Genomic DNA, 19,013 nt, shown 5'->3' on the forward strand with positions numbered 1-19,013 from the left:
AGGTGGCCAAAGCAGTGTCGCAGGCCCTGAGCCGCTGTGTTAACTGCTTGCCGGGGCAGCGAGATGTGGACGCTGCCATCCGCATGGTGGGAGAGGCCAGCAAGAGGCTGCTCTCAGATTCGGTGAGCTGAGCCGGGGTGGGAGGGGATGAGGGAAGCCTTGTAGACATGTGAGCCAGCCTGTCTGCACCGGCTTCCTCTGGAACATATCCCCAAGCATGTACCAGCCCTTCATCCTCCATCTCCATCCTCCTTGCTGCCTCTCCTAACTGGTCTCCCTGCTTCCAGTTCCCTCCCAGCACCAAGAGCTTCCAGGAGGCACAGAGCCAGTTGAACCAGGCAGCCGCGGGGCTCAACCAGTCTGCCAACGAGCTGGTGCAGGCGTCGCGTGGCACCCCGCAAGACCTGGCCAAGTCCTCTGGCAAATTTGGGCAGGACTTCAATGAGTTCCTGCAGGCGGGAGTAGAGATGGCCAGCCAGTCCCCGGTGAGAGCGAGCGCCCCTCGGGTGATACTGGGTGTTTTGGGATGCCGAGAGGGTGGCTAACCACAGGCAGGGTGGCTGGGCAGGGTGGTTAGGGTGGTTGTGGCCAATGCAGCTGGTGAGATGATGTCTGGAGCTGTACAAAGCCACAGCAGCAGGGAGAAAACGGCTTGGGTTGGTTCAGCGAGTGTTGCCGCTGTTGGACGAGTTAGATGAAGGGAACTGGCTCAGCTTGAAAACCACCAAAGCAGACCCAGGGTGTGGAGCTTGGAAATGTGCTGCAGGTGACTCTTCTTGGCTCCTTGCAGAATAAGGAAGACCAGGCGCAGGTGGTGTCAAACCTGAAGAGCATCTCCATGTCCTCCAGCAAGCTGCTGCTGGCTGCAAAGGCGCTCTCTGCTGACCCTGCAGCGCCCAACCTCAAGAATCAGTTGGCAGCAGCAGCACGGTAGGAGGAACTGTTCCATGCGAGCTGCTTGCTGTAGCAAAGGGGCAGGGTTGTGGGGTGGTGTTGATCCGTGGGTCTTTCTCCATTGTCCCTCGCAGGGCTGTGACTGACAGCATTAACCAGCTGATCACCATGTGCACTCAGCAGGCTCCAGGCCAGAAGGAGTGTGACAATGCCCTGCGGGAGCTGGAGGTGAGAAACCACATCTTGATGAGGCTGGGATAGCTGGGTGCTGTGATGGTGGGGTGGGGAGAGCTGCGCCTTGCTGCGAGGGATAGGAGGGAGCCAAGAGGGAGATGCAAGCAGAAGGCATGGATCCTTCCCCTGGGTGTGATGCCTGTGTCCCTGCAGACGGTGAAGGAGCTGTTGGAGAACCCCACCCAGACAGTCAATGACATGTCCTACTTCAACTGCCTCGACAGCGTCATGGAGAACTCCAAGGTGAGCCCTGAGCAGGTCTGGGGAAGGATGGGGCAGGTTTGGGAGCTGTGTGGGGGACAAAGGGAAAGGTGGTTCCAGCCCTGCTGATGAAGCACAGTGAGCTCTGAGCCTGGGAGAGCTGTGGGAGCAGGAGGTGGTGTGCACAGCTGGTGTGTTCCTGCAGGTGCTGGGCGAGTCCATGGCTGGCATCTCCCAGAACGCCAAGAACAGCAAACTGCCGGAGTTCGGCGAGTCCATCAGTGCCGCCTCCAAAGCTCTCTGTGGGCTGACAGAGGCAGCTGCTCAGGTGAGACAGGCTAGGTCCCAGCCCTGATCATTGCCCCTGGCACACAGTTGCCATAGTACTCCTGCTCCTCCAAGCCTGTCCCTGTAGGAGGGTCCCACAAGCCTCCTCTGCAGCCCTTACGCTCTCTGAGCCTTCCTGCTGTGTGTGAGTTCTCTCTCATCACCCCTCTCCTGCTCCCAGGCTGCCTACCTCGTGGGGGTGTCAGACCCCAACAGCCAGGCTGGACAGCAGGGCTTGGTAGACCCCACTCAGTTTGCTAGAGCTAACCAAGCCATCCAGATGGCCTGCCAGAACCTGGTGGACCCTGCCTGCACCCAGTCGCAGGTGAGTATGAGGTGGGGCACCATTATGGGCATTTTCTTGCATGAAAGGGAGTGTGAGGCTGGTTGGAAGAGCTGCATCCCAAGAGTTGGCTAAGATTACCGCTTGTGTCTCATCAGCTGTACTGGGAGTCAGCTGGCAGCTTTGATGTAATGGTGACAGTCCAGTTGGGCATGCAGGACCTTGGCAATCCTTCTTGGGTCCCAAGAGGGACCCTTGTGGTCACTGATGCCCCATGTGGGGCAGGCAGGAAGGTGGAGCTGTGGGGATGGGGAGTTGTGGTGTATCCTGCCCTACCCTGCTCTTCCCTGAAGGTGCTGTCAGCAGCCACCATCGTAGCAAAGCACACGTCAGCCCTGTGCAACACGTGCCGCCTGGCCTCCTCCCGCACCGCCAACCCAGTGGCCAAGCGCCAGTTTGTCCAGTCAGCCAAGGAGGTGGCCAACAGCACGGCCAACCTGGTGAAGACCATCAAGGTGAGGTCTCCCTGCTGGGACACCATGGTGGGATGGGATCTGGGGCATGGCAGAGGTCGGATAACTGCTCTGGTCTCTCCACACCAGGCCCTGGATGGTGACTTCAACGAGGAGAACCGGGAGCGTTGCCGCGCTGCCACTGCACCTCTCATTGAGGCTGTGGATAACCTGACTGCCTTCGCCTCCAACCCAGAGTTTGCCACTGTTCCAGCCCAGATCAGCCCAGAGGTGGGATGCTGCAGGGGCAGGAAGGATGTGATAGGGGTTGCTGTAGGGTGGGGAGGAGCTGTGCCTCCCCTCCAGCCTGTAATGGAGTCCCAGTGCAGGGCTGATGGAGAGAGGTGGCAGCACCTCGGGCTTTGAGGGGCTGCTCTGTGGTGAGGGTCACAGGTGGGAAAGGGAGTAACTTCTCGTGCACAGTCCCTTGCCTCACCAAGCCATCATCTCCTTGTGCAGGGGCGCAGAGCCATGGAGCCCATTGTCTCTTCAGCCAAGGCCATGCTGGAGAGCTCTGCTGGCCTCATCCAGACCGCCCGCTCCCTGGCTGTCAACCCCAAGGACCCTCCGCAGTGGTCGGTGCTGGCTGGCCACTCTCGCACTGTCTCGGACTCCATCAAGAAGCTCATCACCAACATGAGGTGAGGAGAGTCCTGCCCGCTCAACTGCAGCCCTGTCCATGCTGGCTCTGAGTAAGCATCCCTGGGGATGTCTTAGCTTATCATCCCCTTGGCTGCTGTCAGTGAGGCGAGGCAAGGGATGGGATGAAGATGTCTCTTACCCTGCATGGGAGCTGCTCCTTCAGCCCTGACTCATGGGGATGCATGTCAGCGTGCCTGGGCTTTATGACCCTCTTGTTCTGAAGCCTGGCAGAAGTGTCCTGCCTCTCACCAGCACCAGCTGAGGCTAGGGGCAAAGGGGTGGTGTAGCTGCTGCCAGTGCTGTGTTAATCCATGTGTCACACAGGGACAAAGCTCCAGGACAGCGGGAGTGCGATGAAGCCATTGATGTCCTGAACAGATGCATGCGGGAGGTAGACCAGGCCTCCCTCGCTGCCATCAGCCAGCAGCTTGCCCCACGAGAAGATATCTCCCAGGAGGTGGGTCAGGGATGGGCTGTTACAGGGATGCATTAACACTGGCTGGTATCCTTCCCCCAGCTCCCATCAGCACGTGGTGACCTCAGCCTCATGCAGTGCCTTCTGTTTGCAACAGGCTTTGCACAACCAGATGATCACAGCTGTGCAGGAGATCAGCAACCTCATTGAGCCCGTGGCCAGTGCAGCGCGGGCTGAGGCCTCTCAGCTGGGGCACAAGGTAACACAGGGATGGGGAGCTGCTGATGAGGTGCTTGGTGTGTGTGGAGAAGCTCGTGGTGGGAGGAGAGGCACAAGATTGCCAGGGCCAGAAGCTGATGATGCTCTTCCCTAGGTGTCCCAGATGGCTCAGTACTTCGAGCCGCTCATCATGGCAGCGATCGGTGCTGCCTCCAAAACGCCCAACCACCAGCAGCAGATGAACCTCCTGGACCAGACCAAAACGTTGGCTGAGTCTGCCTTGCAGATGCTGTACACAGCCAAGGAGGCTGGTGGGAACCCCAAGGTGAGCAGGAGGTCACCTTGTGGAGCACATGTGGAGCACACCATGTCGGTGGTGTGTTCCTCTGTGTATGGGTGCTGCATGGTGTGTCTGTCAGACATGGAGGTAAGTGTGTGTGCAGCATCCCTGTTGGGATAGGAGCTGCTGCCCACCTTCCCTCACTGTGGTTTGTCTTTGCAGCAAGCTGCCCACACTCAGGAGGCTCTGGAGGAGGCTGTGCAGATGATGAAGGAGGCAGTGGAGGACCTGACCACCACCCTGAATGAGGCAGCCAGCGCTGCAGGGGTTGTGGGGGGCATGGTGGACTCCATCACCCAGGCCATCAACCAGGTGTGGGCATGTCCTGCGTTCAGCAGTAGCAGTCATCTTTCTCCTTCTTAGTAGCTTTTGCAGTGATGTGGTTTTTGACTTTTAGCCTGGGAACAATACTGATGTTCTTAGCTGTTGCTCAGTAATGTTCACTCCAATCAAGGACTTTCTGAGTCTCATGCTCTGCAAGGAGGAGGGGAAGCCGGTAGGGAGCAGAGACAGGACCCCTGACCCAAACTAGCCAAAGGGGTATTCCATACCACAGCACGTCATGCACAGTATAGAAACTGGGGGCAGTTACCCAGAAGGGCCAGATCACTGCTCGAGGCTGGCTGAGTATCAGTCGGTGGGTGGTGAGTGGTTGTATTCTCTTCCCTTGTTATTTCCCTTATCATTATCATTATTGGTGGCAGCAGTAGTGGTTTGTGTTATACCTCAGTTACTGGACTGCTCTTATCTCAACCACGGGAGTGACATTCTTTCAATTCTCCTCCCCATCCCTCCAGGAGTTGGGTGAGGAGGGGGCTGGTGGGGAGTGAGTGAGCAGCTGCGTGGTTCTGAGTTACCGACTGGGCTTAAACCACGACAGGGAAGCGTGGCCAAGGCTGGTGGTGGGAGAGGGGAAGAGGTAGGGCCAAAGCCTAGAAGGTTTTTGGTCTGGAGCTGGAGCCAGAGCCTCCTGCTGGTGTCTTACAGCTGGACGAGGGACCAGTGGGTGAGCCGGAGGGGACCTTTGTGGACTACCAGACCACGATGGTTAAGACAGCCAAGGCCATCGCAGTGACAGTGCAGGAGATGGTGAGTACAAGCAAGCCTGTCACGGCAGAAAGCTCTGCCTGCCACCCAGGCAGGCGCCTGCCTTCCTTGCTTGCCTGTCCCAGCATAGGGCTCTTCCAACTCCTGCTCCTTCTTTCATTGGCAGGTCACCAAATCCACCACCAACCCGGATGAGCTGGGCACACTGGCCAACCAGCTCACCAATGACTATGGGCAGCTGGCGCAAGAGGCCAAGCCAGCTGCCCTCACTGCTGAGAATGAGGAGGTGAGAGCATGGGGAGCAGTGCTAGAGCGTGCTATGGGGCAGAGTGGGATCTGCTGGGGCTTGAGAGCAGAGGACTCTTGAATCTCCTGGGGGCAGGTAGCGTTCATGCCTCCCCTGCAGCATGGTGTGGAAATGTGGAACAAAACCATGTTTCCTTTTGCACCTTCCTGAGGGGGAGTATTATAGAATCACAGAATGGTTTCGGTTGGAAGGGACCTTAAGATCATCCAGTTCCAACCCCCCTGTCATGGGCAGGGACACCTTCCACTAGAGCAGGTTGCTCCAAGCCCCGTCCAACCTGGCCTTGAACACTGCCAGGGATGGGGCAAACATAGCTTCTATGGGCAACTTGTGCCAGAGCCTCAGTACCCTCATAGTAAAGAACTTCTTCCCTTACATCCAACCTAAATCTCCCCTGTTATAGTTTAAACCCATTACCCCTTGTCCTGTCACTGCAGTCCCTGATGAACAGTCCCTCTTCAGCATCCTTGTAGGCCCCTTTCAGACACTGGAAGCTGCTCTAAGGTCTCCATGCAGCTTCTCTTCTCCAGGCTGAACAGCCCCAACTTTCTCAAGCCTGTCAGCTGGGAGAGAGGAGCTGGGTGGTGATGGTGGGTGATGTTTCCTGGCTGGTATCATGGATGTGAGGCTTAGTCTCCTGCTGGCTCTCCCATGCATTCATTTCTCTTCAGATCGGCTCCCACATCAAGCGCCGCGTGCAGGAGCTGGGTCACGGCTGTGCTGCCCTGGTCACTAAGGCTGGAGCCCTGCAGTGCAGCCCCAGCGATGCCTACACCAAGAAGGAGCTGATAGAGAGTGCACGCAAGGTTTCCGAGAAGGTAAGTGGTCCAGAGAGAGAGGCAATGATGTGGCGAGGCGGGAGGGATGCTGGATTGAGGCTTTTGCCTTTGGAGCCACTAAACGAGGTTCTCTCCAAATCGGCTTTAATTGATAGGCATAGTGTTTACTGCGTCTCCAACCAAGTTTGTAGCTCATGCTGGGAGACTGATCTTGGAAAGCATCCTGTCCCATCAGTCAGTCTAAAGAGCACGCTTCTGAATAACAGATGAAAACATGGCTCTTTTAAGCTTTTGCTGTATTTGATAAGCGTAGAGCAGCAGTGCTTGTAAGCCAAATCACAAAAGGAAAACAAACACTTGTTATAGTGCCTGGCAGGTGCCTGCATGTTCAGGACCTCCTGCAGTTCCTTCCTTTCCAAGATTGCTTTCCATCAGGAAACTTGTTCCCTTGTGAGTGCTTGCCCAAGTGCAGAAATTGAGTTTCACAACCAAAGAAGAAATGAGGTGTGATGTTCTGATGCCCATCATGCAAACCTTGTTCATTTGCAAACTACTGGAGTCCAATATCCCCTGAACCCCAAAACATGATAGATACAACTGGAAGCTGAGAAGAGGTGTCCAGACCACATGATTCCCAATTCCTCTCCTTGGAATGGAGTGGCTCCATCCTGGGAGATGTTTGAGAAGGTGTGCGCAGCAGCTCTGCTCCCCAGCTCACCCTCCTTGTATCCCACAGGTATCTCACGTGCTGGCAGCCCTGCAGGCTGGGAACCGTGGGACGCAAGCCTGCATCACGGCAGCCAGCGCTGTCTCCGGCATCATTGCGGACCTGGACACCACCATCATGTTTGCCACAGCAGGAACCCTCAACCGGGAGAACTCGGAGACCTTTGCTGACCACAGGTACCTTGTGCAGCTTCTGCTCAGTGTGAGATGGGGCGTCAGGCTCTGTCCTGTGATCTCCTGTCTTCATGAGCTGTGGTGTAGCCCCAAGGACAACTGCAAGTACAGGTCATGCTGACTCTACTTCCCCTCCAGAAGGCAGGGTTCACAGTCTCGCTATACCATGTGTGTACATAGAGGGCTGTATCTTCTCTGACTCCCTTCTTCTCCCCAGGGAGGGCATCCTGAAGACAGCCAAGGCGCTGGTGGAGGACACCAAGGTGTTGGTGCAGAACGCCACGGCCAGCCAGGAGAAGCTAGCACAGGCTGCCCAGTCCTCCGTGTCCACCATCACCCGCCTGGCAGAGGTGGTGAAGCTGGGTGCCGCCAGCCTGGGATCTGAAGACCCAGAGACTCAGGTGAGATGGGGTTCGTAGGGTGAATGGAGGCTGCTTGTAGCTTGCTTGAAGGAGCTGAGGGTTGCGGGTGTTGTGTGGTACCCTGGGGTGGGTCCTGCCTGTTGTGAAGAGGGTTTGCTGGGCTTTGACTGGTGCTGGCTGAGCTGGGTCTTACCACCTCCAGCCTGAGCGTGACCGTAGTCAAGTCATTGCCCTGATTTTGCTGTCCCAGGTGGTTCTGATCAATGCTGTGAAGGATGTGGCCAAGGCACTTGGAGACCTGATCGGTGCCACCAAGGCAGCTGCTGGCAAAGCTGGGGATGATCCTGCTGTCTACCAGCTGAAGAACTCTGCCAAGGTCTGAGCTGGATGGGGTGCGAAGGAGGGGATGGGGAAGGAGGGCTGGAGAAAGAGCAGGGAAGGCTTCTCTGTCCGCCTCAGGGCAGGAGGGGAAGAAGTGGCACATAAATGTGGGGCACAGCATGCAGAGGAAGCATTGGTAGGAGAACAAGGTGAGATGGTATGAGCGGAGTATGGGGATAGAGCTGTTTTGACCTGAACCGTGAAGGTGCTGGCAACAGCCCGGAGCTGATGTGGGGCTTTGCCTCTTTTCCCTTTCACAGGTGATGGTGACGAATGTCACTTCCTTGCTGAAGACAGTGAAAGCTGTTGAGGATGAGGCCACGAAGGGGACACGGGCGCTGGAGGCCACCATAGAGCACATACGCCAGGAGCTGGCAGTGAGTACAGTAGCAGTGCCGTGTCTGCTGCCCCACTCACTGCCTGCGCTGTGCCTCACCACCACCCTTCTCCTCGTAGGTCTTCTCCTCCCCGGTGCCCCCTGCCAAGGTCTCCACCCCGGAGGACTTCATCCGTATGACAAAAGGCATCACGATGGCCACAGCCAAAGCGGTGGCTGCTGGCAACTCGTGTCGGCAGGAGGATGTCATTGCCACAGCCAACCTAAGCCGCCGTGCCATCGCCGATATGCTGCGCGCCTGCAAGGTGGGTCCGGCACGGGTTTGTGGGTGCTGGTGGGGATGGTGCTGGATGTGGACTGAGGATTCCCTGTCTCCGGGTTTCAGGAAGCTGCCTACCACCCAGAGGTGAGCGGGGATGTGCGGCAGCGGGCGCTGCGCTTTGGCAAAGAGTGCGCTGATGGATACCTGGAGCTGCTGGAGCACGTGCTTGTGGTGAGTGTCCCTGTCCCTGCTCCCAGAGTGGGACGTGTTCCCCACATCCCCAGGGTCCTCTGGGCTCTGCGTCTCCTCCCACTGAGGTCTTTGCGTGGCCCCTTCTCTGCCTGTGCTGGCACAACACATGGCTGAGGTCCTTCTGTGGAAGTGGATTCCGGAGAGAGGAACAGGCTCTGAGGAAAGTTATTTGACTAACAACAGATGGAGATTAACTGGCCTTAAGCAGATGGAGGCTGGAAATTTGACAACACGGAAGCGAAACACAGAAGCAGCTTCCAGTAAAAGTGGTGGGAGTGAGACTTGAAAACAGCTTGTTAATCTCACAGCAGAGGGGAAGATGGGCAGCAGATAGCAGAGGTGATGACTGCGAACACCAGCTGCACCCTTGTGATCTGGTCTTTGTCCGAGTCCTCCCAAGGACTTCAGATGGCTGCTCTAATTAACTGTCCTGCAAGATAAGGGTAGTTTACAAGAAGCAAATTAAGACCGCAGAGTGGTAGAAAGGATCCAGAGAGGTCCTTCCAGTGGTTTGCATTCTTGGCAGCATCACAGAGGTACAGTCAGGGGCTCTGGAGGGATGTGCAGACCCAGCCTGTGTATCACAGCAGCTGTGACAGCCCTCAGACCAGGGTGAGGATGGAGACAGAGGAAGAGCCAGCTCCATGGCAAGGTTTCACTGAGCTGGTTAGAAGGGATTGGTGATGTTCAGGTTTGCCAGGTGGAGGGGATGGAGCTCAGACTGTGGTTTCCTGCAAGGAAGGCTCCTTTAGGCAGAGGATAACCAGCACTGGCAGCACAGAGAGGAGGTGGGCAGGAATCAATGGCTAGAAATTGAACCTGGGGCAGGGGGGAAGTCAAAGGGTGGTTTTGTCTGAAGGAGGTAACCAATGCAATTCCAAGGGGAGCAGTGAGTTTTCTCTCCTCTGCATCTAGATCAAATGTCTGTCTGGAAGGTGCTTTTAGCCACACTTAGGAAGAATTCTCAGGCTGACCTGTTGTTAACAGATAATGGGGCTAATGACTTAGTGTGGCAGTGCCCGAGATCAGGCTATTCTGCTGTGTTTTGGGAGTAACCCTCCACCTGCACGCAGTGTCATACATACATATCCTGAATCTCATACATTGGTGCATTTCATGAGATGTTCACTGGAGGCACCTCCGTGAGTTCATAGCCTCCACGGTGCCTTCAGCTACAAGCACTTAGCAGTTCTAAACATGTTGTCAGAGCAGATAGCAGACTTAATAATGGGACATGTAGTCTTGGATGCAGTTGTGAGGCATACCAGCCATCTGAGTCGCATGCAGCTTGTTGACTTTGCTGGGATGGTCCCACAAGAGTCCATGATAAAGCCATGACCCCCCAGGCTCTGCAGCACTCTGGTCTGTGAGGGGAGGAACTATTGGGTCCTATTTATCAGAAGGGCAGCAGATTGCTGGAAAGCTGCAAGCAGGAAGGATGTAGGGGCATGAGAAGGAGGTGGTGGATTGCCAGCAGCAGCAAGCTCATTGCTGTATGATGGATCCTCATAAGAACCAGTGCCTTGCATGTAGCAGAGCTAGAGCAAGCACGGTTAGGGTTTGAGGGAGAGGATTATTTGACTTGGGATGGCTCCCGGCAGAGGAGTGGGAAAGCCTGCATATTTCACTGGGGAGGGGAAAGAATCTGAACCTCCACAGGGACTTGGCGTTTGGTAACAATAGGTCTCTCCCTCCAAAAGCAGAGAGATCCGGTGGCTGAAAAATGCAGTGAAGCAATTCAGGGTGGGGAGAAATAAGGTGTAAAAGGGGGTGAGGAAGAGCGTGGCTCCGTGTTTGCTCTGGGTGTAGGTGTCTCCTCCAGCCCTGGGAGCATCATCCAGATGCCCTGGCTCACCCAGCCCTGCAGGGCTGTAGTATGAGCTAACGATGGCAGCACCACTCCGCACCCAGGACCTCTGATCCTTCATTCCCACCTCTCCTCTTGGCTGCCCTTCACCCCTCACTGGAGAGCACCCACCTTCCCCTGCCACTCCCCAGTGCCCGTGTGTCCTTGCCAAGATGCTCACTGCTCTCTTCTCTTCTTTTCCTTCCCTCCCTCCCAGCCGGTGAGTAAGGCAGCATTGGGGTGCCTGCTGGTGTCTAACCTCAGCATGAGCCTTGCTCACGGCGTGTCTGCGTGCCCAGCACAGTGCTGGGGTGACACTTGGTGTGTGTCCGCAGGGACCCCAGGGTCCGTGTGTGTGTACTCACACCCGCTCTAGCTGATGGGCCCGAGTCAGGCCAGCGGTGAGCTCTGCTTGTGTGTACAGACCCTGTGTGTGTGTCCTCGTGTGTGCTGTGGTGTGTGCATGTGTGTCCCCTAACCCCGGTGGAGGACTCTCATGGGTCTGACTGACACCTTGTCCTGGTAGGGCCAGCTTTTCTAGGGTATGGGTCCCCCTTTTGCCCAGCTTTTCTTGGCTGATAGATCTCCAAAATGGGGACAGCAAGGGGGAAATGTTGCTGGAGCTTGAAATGCTTGGGGAATTTGGGGGGAAATCCTATAGGGATAGCTGCTGAGTGCAGGAAGGCTTGCACGGAGGGCTGTGTATCTACGAGACTTCCCAGAAGCTATGGATGCAAAACCTTGTGGGGAAGCTCATCCCATCCTCAGGCAGGAGAAGACCAACCAGGGTCACTTGAGAAAGCACCACAGACAACCCCTGATGTATATGCATGTAGGGGCATATTGGTGGGGGTCCCAAGGGTATCCCACCCTCCTTCCCTGGGGGTTGCACCCTGAACAGACCTATGAGATCCCCTTTTTCCATGTGCTTACATCTGCCCCGTGCCCACAGATCCTGCAGAAGCCAACTCACGAGCTGAAGCAGCAGCTGGCAGGATACTCCAAGCGCGTGGCCAGCTCCGTCACCGAGCTCATCCAGGCAGCTGAGGCCATGAAAGGTAAGGCTGTGAGGGCTGGGATTAGCGTGGAGAGATCAGCAGCTGCTGGAGGAGGTAAGGGCAGGTCAGAAGTGAGGCCTTACGCAGGTTTAACCTGCTTCCCTTCCCGGTTTCCCTAGGGACAGAGTGGGTTGACCCTGAAGACCCCACTGTCATTGCTGAGAACGAGCTGCTGGGGGCAGCAGCTGCCATTGAGGCTGCAGCCAAGAAGCTGGAGCAGCTGAAACCAAGAGCCAAGCCCAAGGTAGTGGTGCTGAGCCTTGGCTGAGCCCCATGTTCAGCTTGGGGTGCGCTGGGGCTCTCCTCCCTGTGATTCAGCCTGGTGTGAAGCCCCATGCGACAGCCAGTCCTTCTTCCTGTGCTCCTGCTGCCTTCCACATCCCTGCACCCCACAGCCCTTAATTCAGCTTCACATGTGCCCCCTCATCCCACTGCACCCGTCATCCTGCTCTGCCCAGCACACCTGCCTGGGACTCACACCTGCTTTTGCCCGCAGCAAGCAGATGAGAGCCTGAACTTCGAGGAGCAGATCCTTGAAGCTGCCAAATCCATTGCTGCAGCCACAAGCGCCCTGGTGAAGGCAGCCTCAGCAGCCCAGCGAGAATTAGTGGCCCAAGGAAAGGTAAGGCTGGAAGAGGGAAAGGAATAAGAAGATGCAGAGCTGTGGTGGCTTCTCCCTTCACCTGGGGCTGCTTGTTCCCCAGGGCAAGGGGTGCACAGGGTGGTCAGCCTCACTATTTTTCCTTGCAGGTGGGCGCCATCCCTGCCAATGCATTGGATGATGGACAGTGGTCCCAGGGACTCATTTCAGCCGTGAGTATGAAGGTCACGCTCAGGGGATGGGGGGGACCCCCTCCTCAGGGGATTCTCTGCCCATGTGTTTCTCCTTGGTGGAAAAAGCAGCCACTCTTCTTCCTCCCTTTCCCACCATCTGAAACACGGTGCAGAAGCTGGTTATCACCATCCCATGCCCCACAACCTCCTTTGTAACAGTCAGAGCATATCCTTCTGCGGGCAGGCTCCTGCACACACCCTGAGACCCCCTCTCACTGCAGGCACGTATGGTGGCTGCTGCCACCAACAACCTATGTGAAGCTGCCAATGCAGCAGTACAGGGCCATGCCAGTGAGGAGAAGCTCATCTCGTCCGCCAAGCAAGTGGCTGCCTCCACTGCACAGCTCCTGGTGGCCTGCAAGGTGAAGGCTGACCATGATTCAGAGGCCATGAAGCGGCTTCAGGTGAGTCCCAGGCTGCTCAAGGCATGGGTATGAGTATGGTGAGGGCACATGAGTGCCCCCCGGGGTGCACACTACCTGCCTGTGTGCCATGGGCTCCTTGGAGCACAGGCTCTGTGTTGCTTGGACTTAGGGCTGCGTGCCAGGAGTGTGAGTGATGCTCACATCAGGTATTCAGGGATGAGGAGCTGGCACAGGAATGCCTGAAATGCATGCGCTGCATCACTGCTATTCAAGAAGTTAATGTTCGGGTGGAATGTTTTGTAGCACTTACTCTGTGGCACACAAGAGGTTAAAGCCCATGGGTTGGGGCATTAACATGGGGTCCCAGAGCTGGTCCCTCGGGCTGGGGAGGGTCAGCAGCGCTACCCCCTATTTCCTGCCCCGTTGCTCTGACAGGAGCCAGAGCCTGGCTCAGAGCAGCAGTGCCTGAAATGGTCATGAGCGGGTGGCAAGGCAGCGAGCCATGTAAAGGAATCACTGCCTGCGGCTCCCAGCACGCCTGTCCTCCTGTCAGCCTGGCCTGGGGCAGGGGCTTTTCACCCCTGCAAGCAGCAGTGCTACCCTGGAGCTGTGATTGAGGGTGCTGATCCCCGCTTCCCTCCCGCAGGCTGCCGGCAATGCAGTGAAGAGAGCGTCGGACAATCTGGTGAAGGCAGCACAGAAGGCAGCCGCCTTCCAGGACCATGATGAGACGGTGGTGGTGAAGGAGAAGATGGTCGGGGGAATTGCACAGGTGAGGAGTAGGAGTGGCTCTGGCTGACACCACAACCCCTGTGTCCCGGCCGCAGGAGCGTGTCGTGCCACACACCAATATGGGGCCAGTCTCCAGAGAGCTTCACAAACATGCTGCAGGCGAGTTCATCCCACCCAGCACCAGTTAAACACTGTGGCTTCACCCTCATCCTGCCACATGTGGCAGTGGGCACAGCTAGTGGTGGTGCACACTCCCAGCAGTGTAACGCCCTGGCTTCTTGGTGCAGTGCCTGCACCGTCCCAGTGTCCATGACATACGAAAAGCAAAAGATTGGATGAAAGGTGCCACAGGTCCCTTATGGCCACAGGCTATGGGGTGTGTGGGGTTGAGCCCCAGGAGCTGTGCTGCTCCCTGTATCTCCATAGGACCGTGGTCACACCACAGGCACTGCAGCCCTCATTCCTGTGGCCACACCGGTTTAAGTTGCTGGGAAAAGCCCAGCTCGGGGGTCATCATTACCATGGCAGAGTCCCCATCCATCCCTGTCAGGGGCAGCCATGACCGCAGGGCTCTCTCCCTGCAGATCATCGCTGCGCAGGAGGAGATGCTGCGCAAGGAGCGGGAGCTGGAGGAGGCACGGAAGAAGCTGGCTATGATCCGTCAGCAGCAGTACAAGTTCCTGCCCTCGGAGCTGCGGGATGAGGAGCAGAACTGAGCCCCTCAGCGCTCCCGCCACTCACCCACCGCACAGACTGCTGCCCGCCCGCCCGCTCCTATTTAAGACAACCCGCCTCAAGAACAGGGCTTAGACCCGGGCTCTGCTCACACACAGAGTGCTGGGGCTAACCCAGCCGCTGCTCCAGGCCGGTGCCGCGCCAGCAGCTCCGCTTCAGCACCCAGCACAGCTTCCCGTGTTCACCGAGGGCATGGCCGTGGTGCCGGGGGACCCGGCTGGAGTGGAAGCTGGGGCTGCACCGGCTCAGGGCTCACCCGCCAGCCCCGTCTGTGCGGGGCTGGAGAGCTCTTCAATATAGGGGATTTTTTTGTGTGCCTTTTGTCCTTCCCACTTGTGCCCCTTCCCTCTTTCTCCTCCACGTGGGATGGAGAGAGGCGCGTGGCTTGCCCCCTCCTGTGCGATGGGGCGCAGGGAGCAGCGTGGTCTCTCTTAGCTCTTGCACAGAGCCGCCTTTCACCTCCAATGCCTTATTGCTGGCTGAATGTTCCTCCTCCTCCCTCCACAGCCTCCCTGGGAGGCACTGAGCCTCCCCTTGCCCTGAGCATCTTCTTCAGCCTGGGCTCCTCTGGGGAGCAGCAGGACTGGAAGGTGCAGTGCCTCCGCTCAGGATAGGGGGAATGCAATGGGTTCACCCCTAGAGATGCTCTTTACCTTCCGAAGCCCTAGCCAGCTCTGCCTCCCTCCTCCCCCTTCCCAAGTGCCTGCATTGTTTTCCGAGATCTGCAGTATTTTTGTAACTTCTCCGTTTCTCTAGTATTGAGCCTGCAGCTTTCAATGTTCATTTATTACCCCCCTCCACACTTCCAGCTCATGCCTTGCCCACTAACACCCAGTTATCCCCAGGGTCCCGCAGCCCAGCATCCCACCCCTCCTCGGCTCCGGGACCTCCATCCCTTACCCCTTTGCACTCGCTGAGGCTTCTCTCACTATTTTGATACTTTAAGCATCCCATATTAAAACATTGAAGGAAACCAGCTCCCCCCGAAGCCCCAGGGTGGGGTGGGGGATAGCAATGTCTCCTTGGAAAAGACGTGTTCACCAATAAAACCTGGTTTTCCTGCTTTCTTGCTGCCTGTATATCAACGGAGACCCTCCCCCCCCAGGAGGAAGGGAGGGCTGGTGGGCAGCAGAGGCCAGGGAAGGGGGGGGGGGTGGGGAATGTAGCATGGGTGCTTATACAGGAATATGGGATGGAAAATATTTGAGGCATGTCCAGCCCCAAGGCACCCGTCAGCCCGGACCCCCGCTGCCAGCCATGTGCTGGCCCTCGCAGGTGCTGCCGTGGGGCCTCAGGGTTGTGTTGCTGGGGGATTTAGGCTTGAGGGGACCAAAGTGGGGGGCAGCAGGGCTGCTGGCTCCTATTCATGCCCCCAGCCCAATGTACCTCTGGGTAAGGTGCAGGTAGGGGACCATTGGTCACTGGTGTCCCAATGGTGGGGAAGCAGCAGACGCTTGTTGTGCTGTGGGTCCGGGAATGCGGCCGGAGCGCTCCCAGCTGCTGGCACTGAGCTCACCCCCCCGAAATAGCCCCCCCTGGTCCGACCTGTGCAGGCAGCAGCTGCCCTGAGTGAGTCCCCACCTGTTCCCACCCCGTCACTCAGCGGGATTCGGGGGCCCGGGTGGCAATGGGGATGCTGCAGTGTGCAGCGGGGATATAGGGTGCCAGGTGCATGTCTCCTGTGTCCAGGGACCGGTCCCCAGCACTGTGAGCTGTGGGCAGTGTGAGCGGTGAGGGCAGCATCCCGCAGCATCCCTGCCGGCAGCCCCTGTCACATCCCCATGGGCACAGAGGGGCTGTCCCGCCCCAGGACACTCGCCCCTGGCCAGGCTCCCGGGTGGATTTGCGGCTCTAGCAGGCATCCCAGCCCTCCCAGCTGTCCCCTGACAATCTGCGCCTGCCTGACCCGCCACCAGGCTCTCACCCAGGTACCGGCCAGGCACGGAGCGGGCAGCAAGGACACCAGGCCCATGAGTGCCCTCTAGGCTGTTCTTTAGGTGACCTCCTGGACACAGGGTCCTGAGGGGTGTTCGGGTACATCCCTTCTATTGCTGCCTATACCCAGCCCTGCCCCAGGGTAAGGAACCCAAGGATGGGGACCCCACTCCATGCCCCACATTAGGGTCTCACCACACTCCTGGGGAAAGCCTTGTCTTGCCATCCAAAGGGAGCTCCTTGGGTACAACCCATGCTGCAGTGTCTCTCCCTATCCCTGGGGTCCCCAGGAACCTGGAATTTGGCTTCCCTGCCTGTCTCATGCACCACGTGGCAGCAGTCCCATCCTCATCCTGGCACGCAGGGGCAGAGGGCTGGAAGCACATCCACCGCCATGTCCTCTGGGCTGGGGTGCAGGCAAGGGGTGGTGGCACAAACCCCTGTGGAGGGACATGGGGTGCAATTCGCCTCAGTCCCCTAAATCTCGCCTGCAAGAGGGAGGGTTGATTTGGGCAGCCAGTATTGCGTGAGCACACTTGGAGGTTTGGAGCTGCGATGCCACATGAGGCACCAGTGCTTTCACAGGGACCTAAATCTCTGGCTAAGTTGGAAGCAGGCAGGGAAGCCACAGCCCAACTTCTTGGGGACCCCTTGGATAGGAGAGACACTGCAGCATGGGTTGTACCCGGGGAGTTTCCTTCGGATGGCAGAACAAGGTTTTCCCCAGGGAGAAGGGTCCCCATCCCTGGAGCCTTAGCCTGGGGCAGGGCTAGACATGGGCAGCAATGGGAAGGATGTGACCCACACTCCTCAGCACCCCCTTGTCCAGTAGGTCACCCCAGAGCATGGCCTTGAGGGCAGACTCATGGGCCTGGATGTCTCTAATTGTGCTGCTCCGGCACCACCATGATGCCTGGAGCGAGGGGGAGTGAGCAACAAGGGGAAACTGCATCCTTTGTGGGGACATTTGAGGGCTTAAACCATGTGTGGCTATAGGGAAGTCTCTGCTCGCACCATGCACATCATCATTCCCCCTTGCACCAAGCCCATGAAGTCACTGCAGGCCAAAGCATGTTGCAGAAAAACATCCACTCTCGGCCAGGACTGACAGAAGACAGATCCTCCTCTGCCTGCAGAATCCGTGTGCCAGCAGTAACCAAGTGTCCTTGTCCAAATATGTGCCTAATTCGTCAGTATTAATAGCAGCTCTCCAGAGTCCACCAGTGGCTCTGCTGCTGCTTTCCCTCGGTCCTCGCCTGCACCCGTTCCTCCTACACCCCCTACAACCCAGTGCTGCGAGCTCATAGAAAGCCACTTCCTCCAGCTCTCAAATCCTTTCTGCTCCTCCCTGCTTGGAGCACCGCTGCTGATAACTTGTGCCAGGCAAGGGCTGGATGCAGCTCTGACGGGCTGGGGCCGCACGAACACCCCTCCTGCCCCTGTCCCTGTCCCCATCCCATCCCAGCCTCCCCACGTGCTGCACGGCTCCTTCCAGTCCCCCCCCCCCCCCGGAGCCCACCCTGCAGCTGGGAATGCGCCAGAAGCATTTACGAGCATTATTAAAGCTGGGGTTATTTTTGGAGGAGCCGGGATCTGAGGGGTTTGCATTTTTCTGCCTGTGGAATACAGTTTATTTAGAGCAAGATGAAGAGGGGCCCCTGCCTCACCGTGAAATACCATCCTATGGAGTGCACACGTGCCAGATGCCCCCCATGGGTGCTGTGGATGGTGGCACCAGGGTGCAAGGAAGCAGGGAGGCGGGTGCCAGGGAGCCTGCATGATGCAGGAGCTGGATAGGGAGGTCAGGGGCTCCACTCAATTCTTTCCCAGTGGATTTTCCCCATGGGGGCAGCGCCAGCCCATGGCGTCCCCAAGTGTAATCACAGCCTGTGGCTATCCTCAAGGATAGTCCGCGGGTGCCTGATGGGAGTCACAGCCTGTGGATATCTCTGCAGTGCCAGACTGACATCCCCCATGGAATCACAAATTATGGGTGTCCCCAGATGCAAATCACAGCCCATGGGCATTCCTGAGTGCAATCACAGCTTAAGAGTGTCCCTAAGACTTCAGGGGCAGCCCATGGTGCCCCCAAGCCAGAACCAACAAGAAGGGTCCCTCAGGCCCCAGGGTGCACTGACAGGGCATGGGGTCTACTAGGGCAGTGCCAGCCCTGCAATGTCCCTTTAGTGCAGGGACAGCTCTGGCTGGGGCAAAGGGAGGTCTCAGGCCCTGGGGGTGGCTGGTGGTGGTATCCCTGGGGCACAGGAACAGCACACTGCCCGCCATGCAGTCCCCAAGCACAGGACCAAGACATGATATGTTCTCCATATTGGTGAGAGGACACAGGGGGTCTGCTCCAGCCCAGCATCACCAGAAATGCCCCCACTGCACTGCTCCAGGGTGTCCCTAGTACAGTGTCACCAGGGTGTCCCCAGTACAGCGCCACTGAAATATCCCTAGTACCCAGGGTGTCCTTCTCCCACTGCCCCCGGGATACCCCTAGTGCAATACCCCAGGATGTCCATAGTGCAGTGCCACCAGGGTATCCCCTATACAGTGCCACTGGGGTACCTCTAGTGCTGTGCCCAGGGTGTCACTCTCACATGCCCCATGGTGTCACCCAGTGCCACCAGGGTACCCCCAGAGCACTGCTCTGGGGTGTCCAAAGCACAGTGCCACTGGGTTGTCCCTAGCGCAATACCCCAGGGTCCCCCTAGCTACCAGGGTGTCCCTAACACAGTGGTACCAGGGTACCCCTAGTGCAGTGTCCCACGGTGTCCCCAATACAGTGTCATGGGCTATCCCTACTGCAGT

At 57.6% G+C, this 19,013-nt stretch overlaps 1 protein-coding gene across 2 annotated transcripts in view; it reads left to right on the forward strand.

Annotated features, from left to right (window-relative positions):
• Positions 1-15,326, forward strand: part of TLN1 (talin 1) — a 34,840-nt gene extending 19,514 nt beyond the window's left edge. For both annotated transcript variants that reach the window (XM_057431168.1, XM_057431169.1), the window contains 30 exons: positions 3-122; positions 288-485; positions 791-930; positions 1,029-1,122; positions 1,282-1,371; positions 1,535-1,657; positions 1,838-1,981; positions 2,293-2,454; positions 2,542-2,682; positions 2,911-3,092; positions 3,418-3,550; positions 3,666-3,767; positions 3,882-4,052; positions 4,230-4,379; positions 5,055-5,156; positions 5,281-5,400; positions 6,093-6,239; positions 6,937-7,103; positions 7,318-7,501; positions 7,713-7,838; positions 8,104-8,220; positions 8,300-8,485; positions 8,566-8,673; positions 11,493-11,598; positions 11,718-11,842; positions 12,095-12,220; positions 12,349-12,411; positions 12,654-12,836; positions 13,444-13,569; positions 14,114-15,326. In XM_057431168.1, the coding sequence (XP_057287151.1) occupies positions 3-122; positions 288-485; positions 791-930; positions 1,029-1,122; positions 1,282-1,371; positions 1,535-1,657; positions 1,838-1,981; positions 2,293-2,454; positions 2,542-2,682; positions 2,911-3,092; positions 3,418-3,550; positions 3,666-3,767; positions 3,882-4,052; positions 4,230-4,379; positions 5,055-5,156; positions 5,281-5,400; positions 6,093-6,239; positions 6,937-7,103; positions 7,318-7,501; positions 7,713-7,838; positions 8,104-8,220; positions 8,300-8,485; positions 8,566-8,673; positions 11,493-11,598; positions 11,718-11,842; positions 12,095-12,220; positions 12,349-12,411; positions 12,654-12,836; positions 13,444-13,569; positions 14,114-14,245 (4,068 nt within the window). In that variant the 3' untranslated portion in view covers positions 14,246-15,326. The remainder of the gene's footprint in view (positions 1-2; positions 123-287; positions 486-790; positions 931-1,028; positions 1,123-1,281; positions 1,372-1,534; positions 1,658-1,837; positions 1,982-2,292; positions 2,455-2,541; positions 2,683-2,910; positions 3,093-3,417; positions 3,551-3,665; positions 3,768-3,881; positions 4,053-4,229; positions 4,380-5,054; positions 5,157-5,280; positions 5,401-6,092; positions 6,240-6,936; positions 7,104-7,317; positions 7,502-7,712; positions 7,839-8,103; positions 8,221-8,299; positions 8,486-8,565; positions 8,674-11,492; positions 11,599-11,717; positions 11,843-12,094; positions 12,221-12,348; positions 12,412-12,653; positions 12,837-13,443; positions 13,570-14,113) is intronic.
• Positions 15,327-19,013: the final 3,687 nt, after the last annotated feature.

This window comes from Pezoporus wallicus, unplaced genomic scaffold, assembly GCF_028554395.1.
Source record: "Pezoporus wallicus isolate ANWC-B61680 ecotype Strahan unplaced genomic scaffold, APGP_CSIRO_Pwel_v1 contig_12129, whole genome shotgun sequence".
In the NCBI taxonomy this organism is placed as follows: domain Eukaryota; kingdom Metazoa; phylum Chordata; class Aves; order Psittaciformes; family Psittacidae; genus Pezoporus; species Pezoporus wallicus.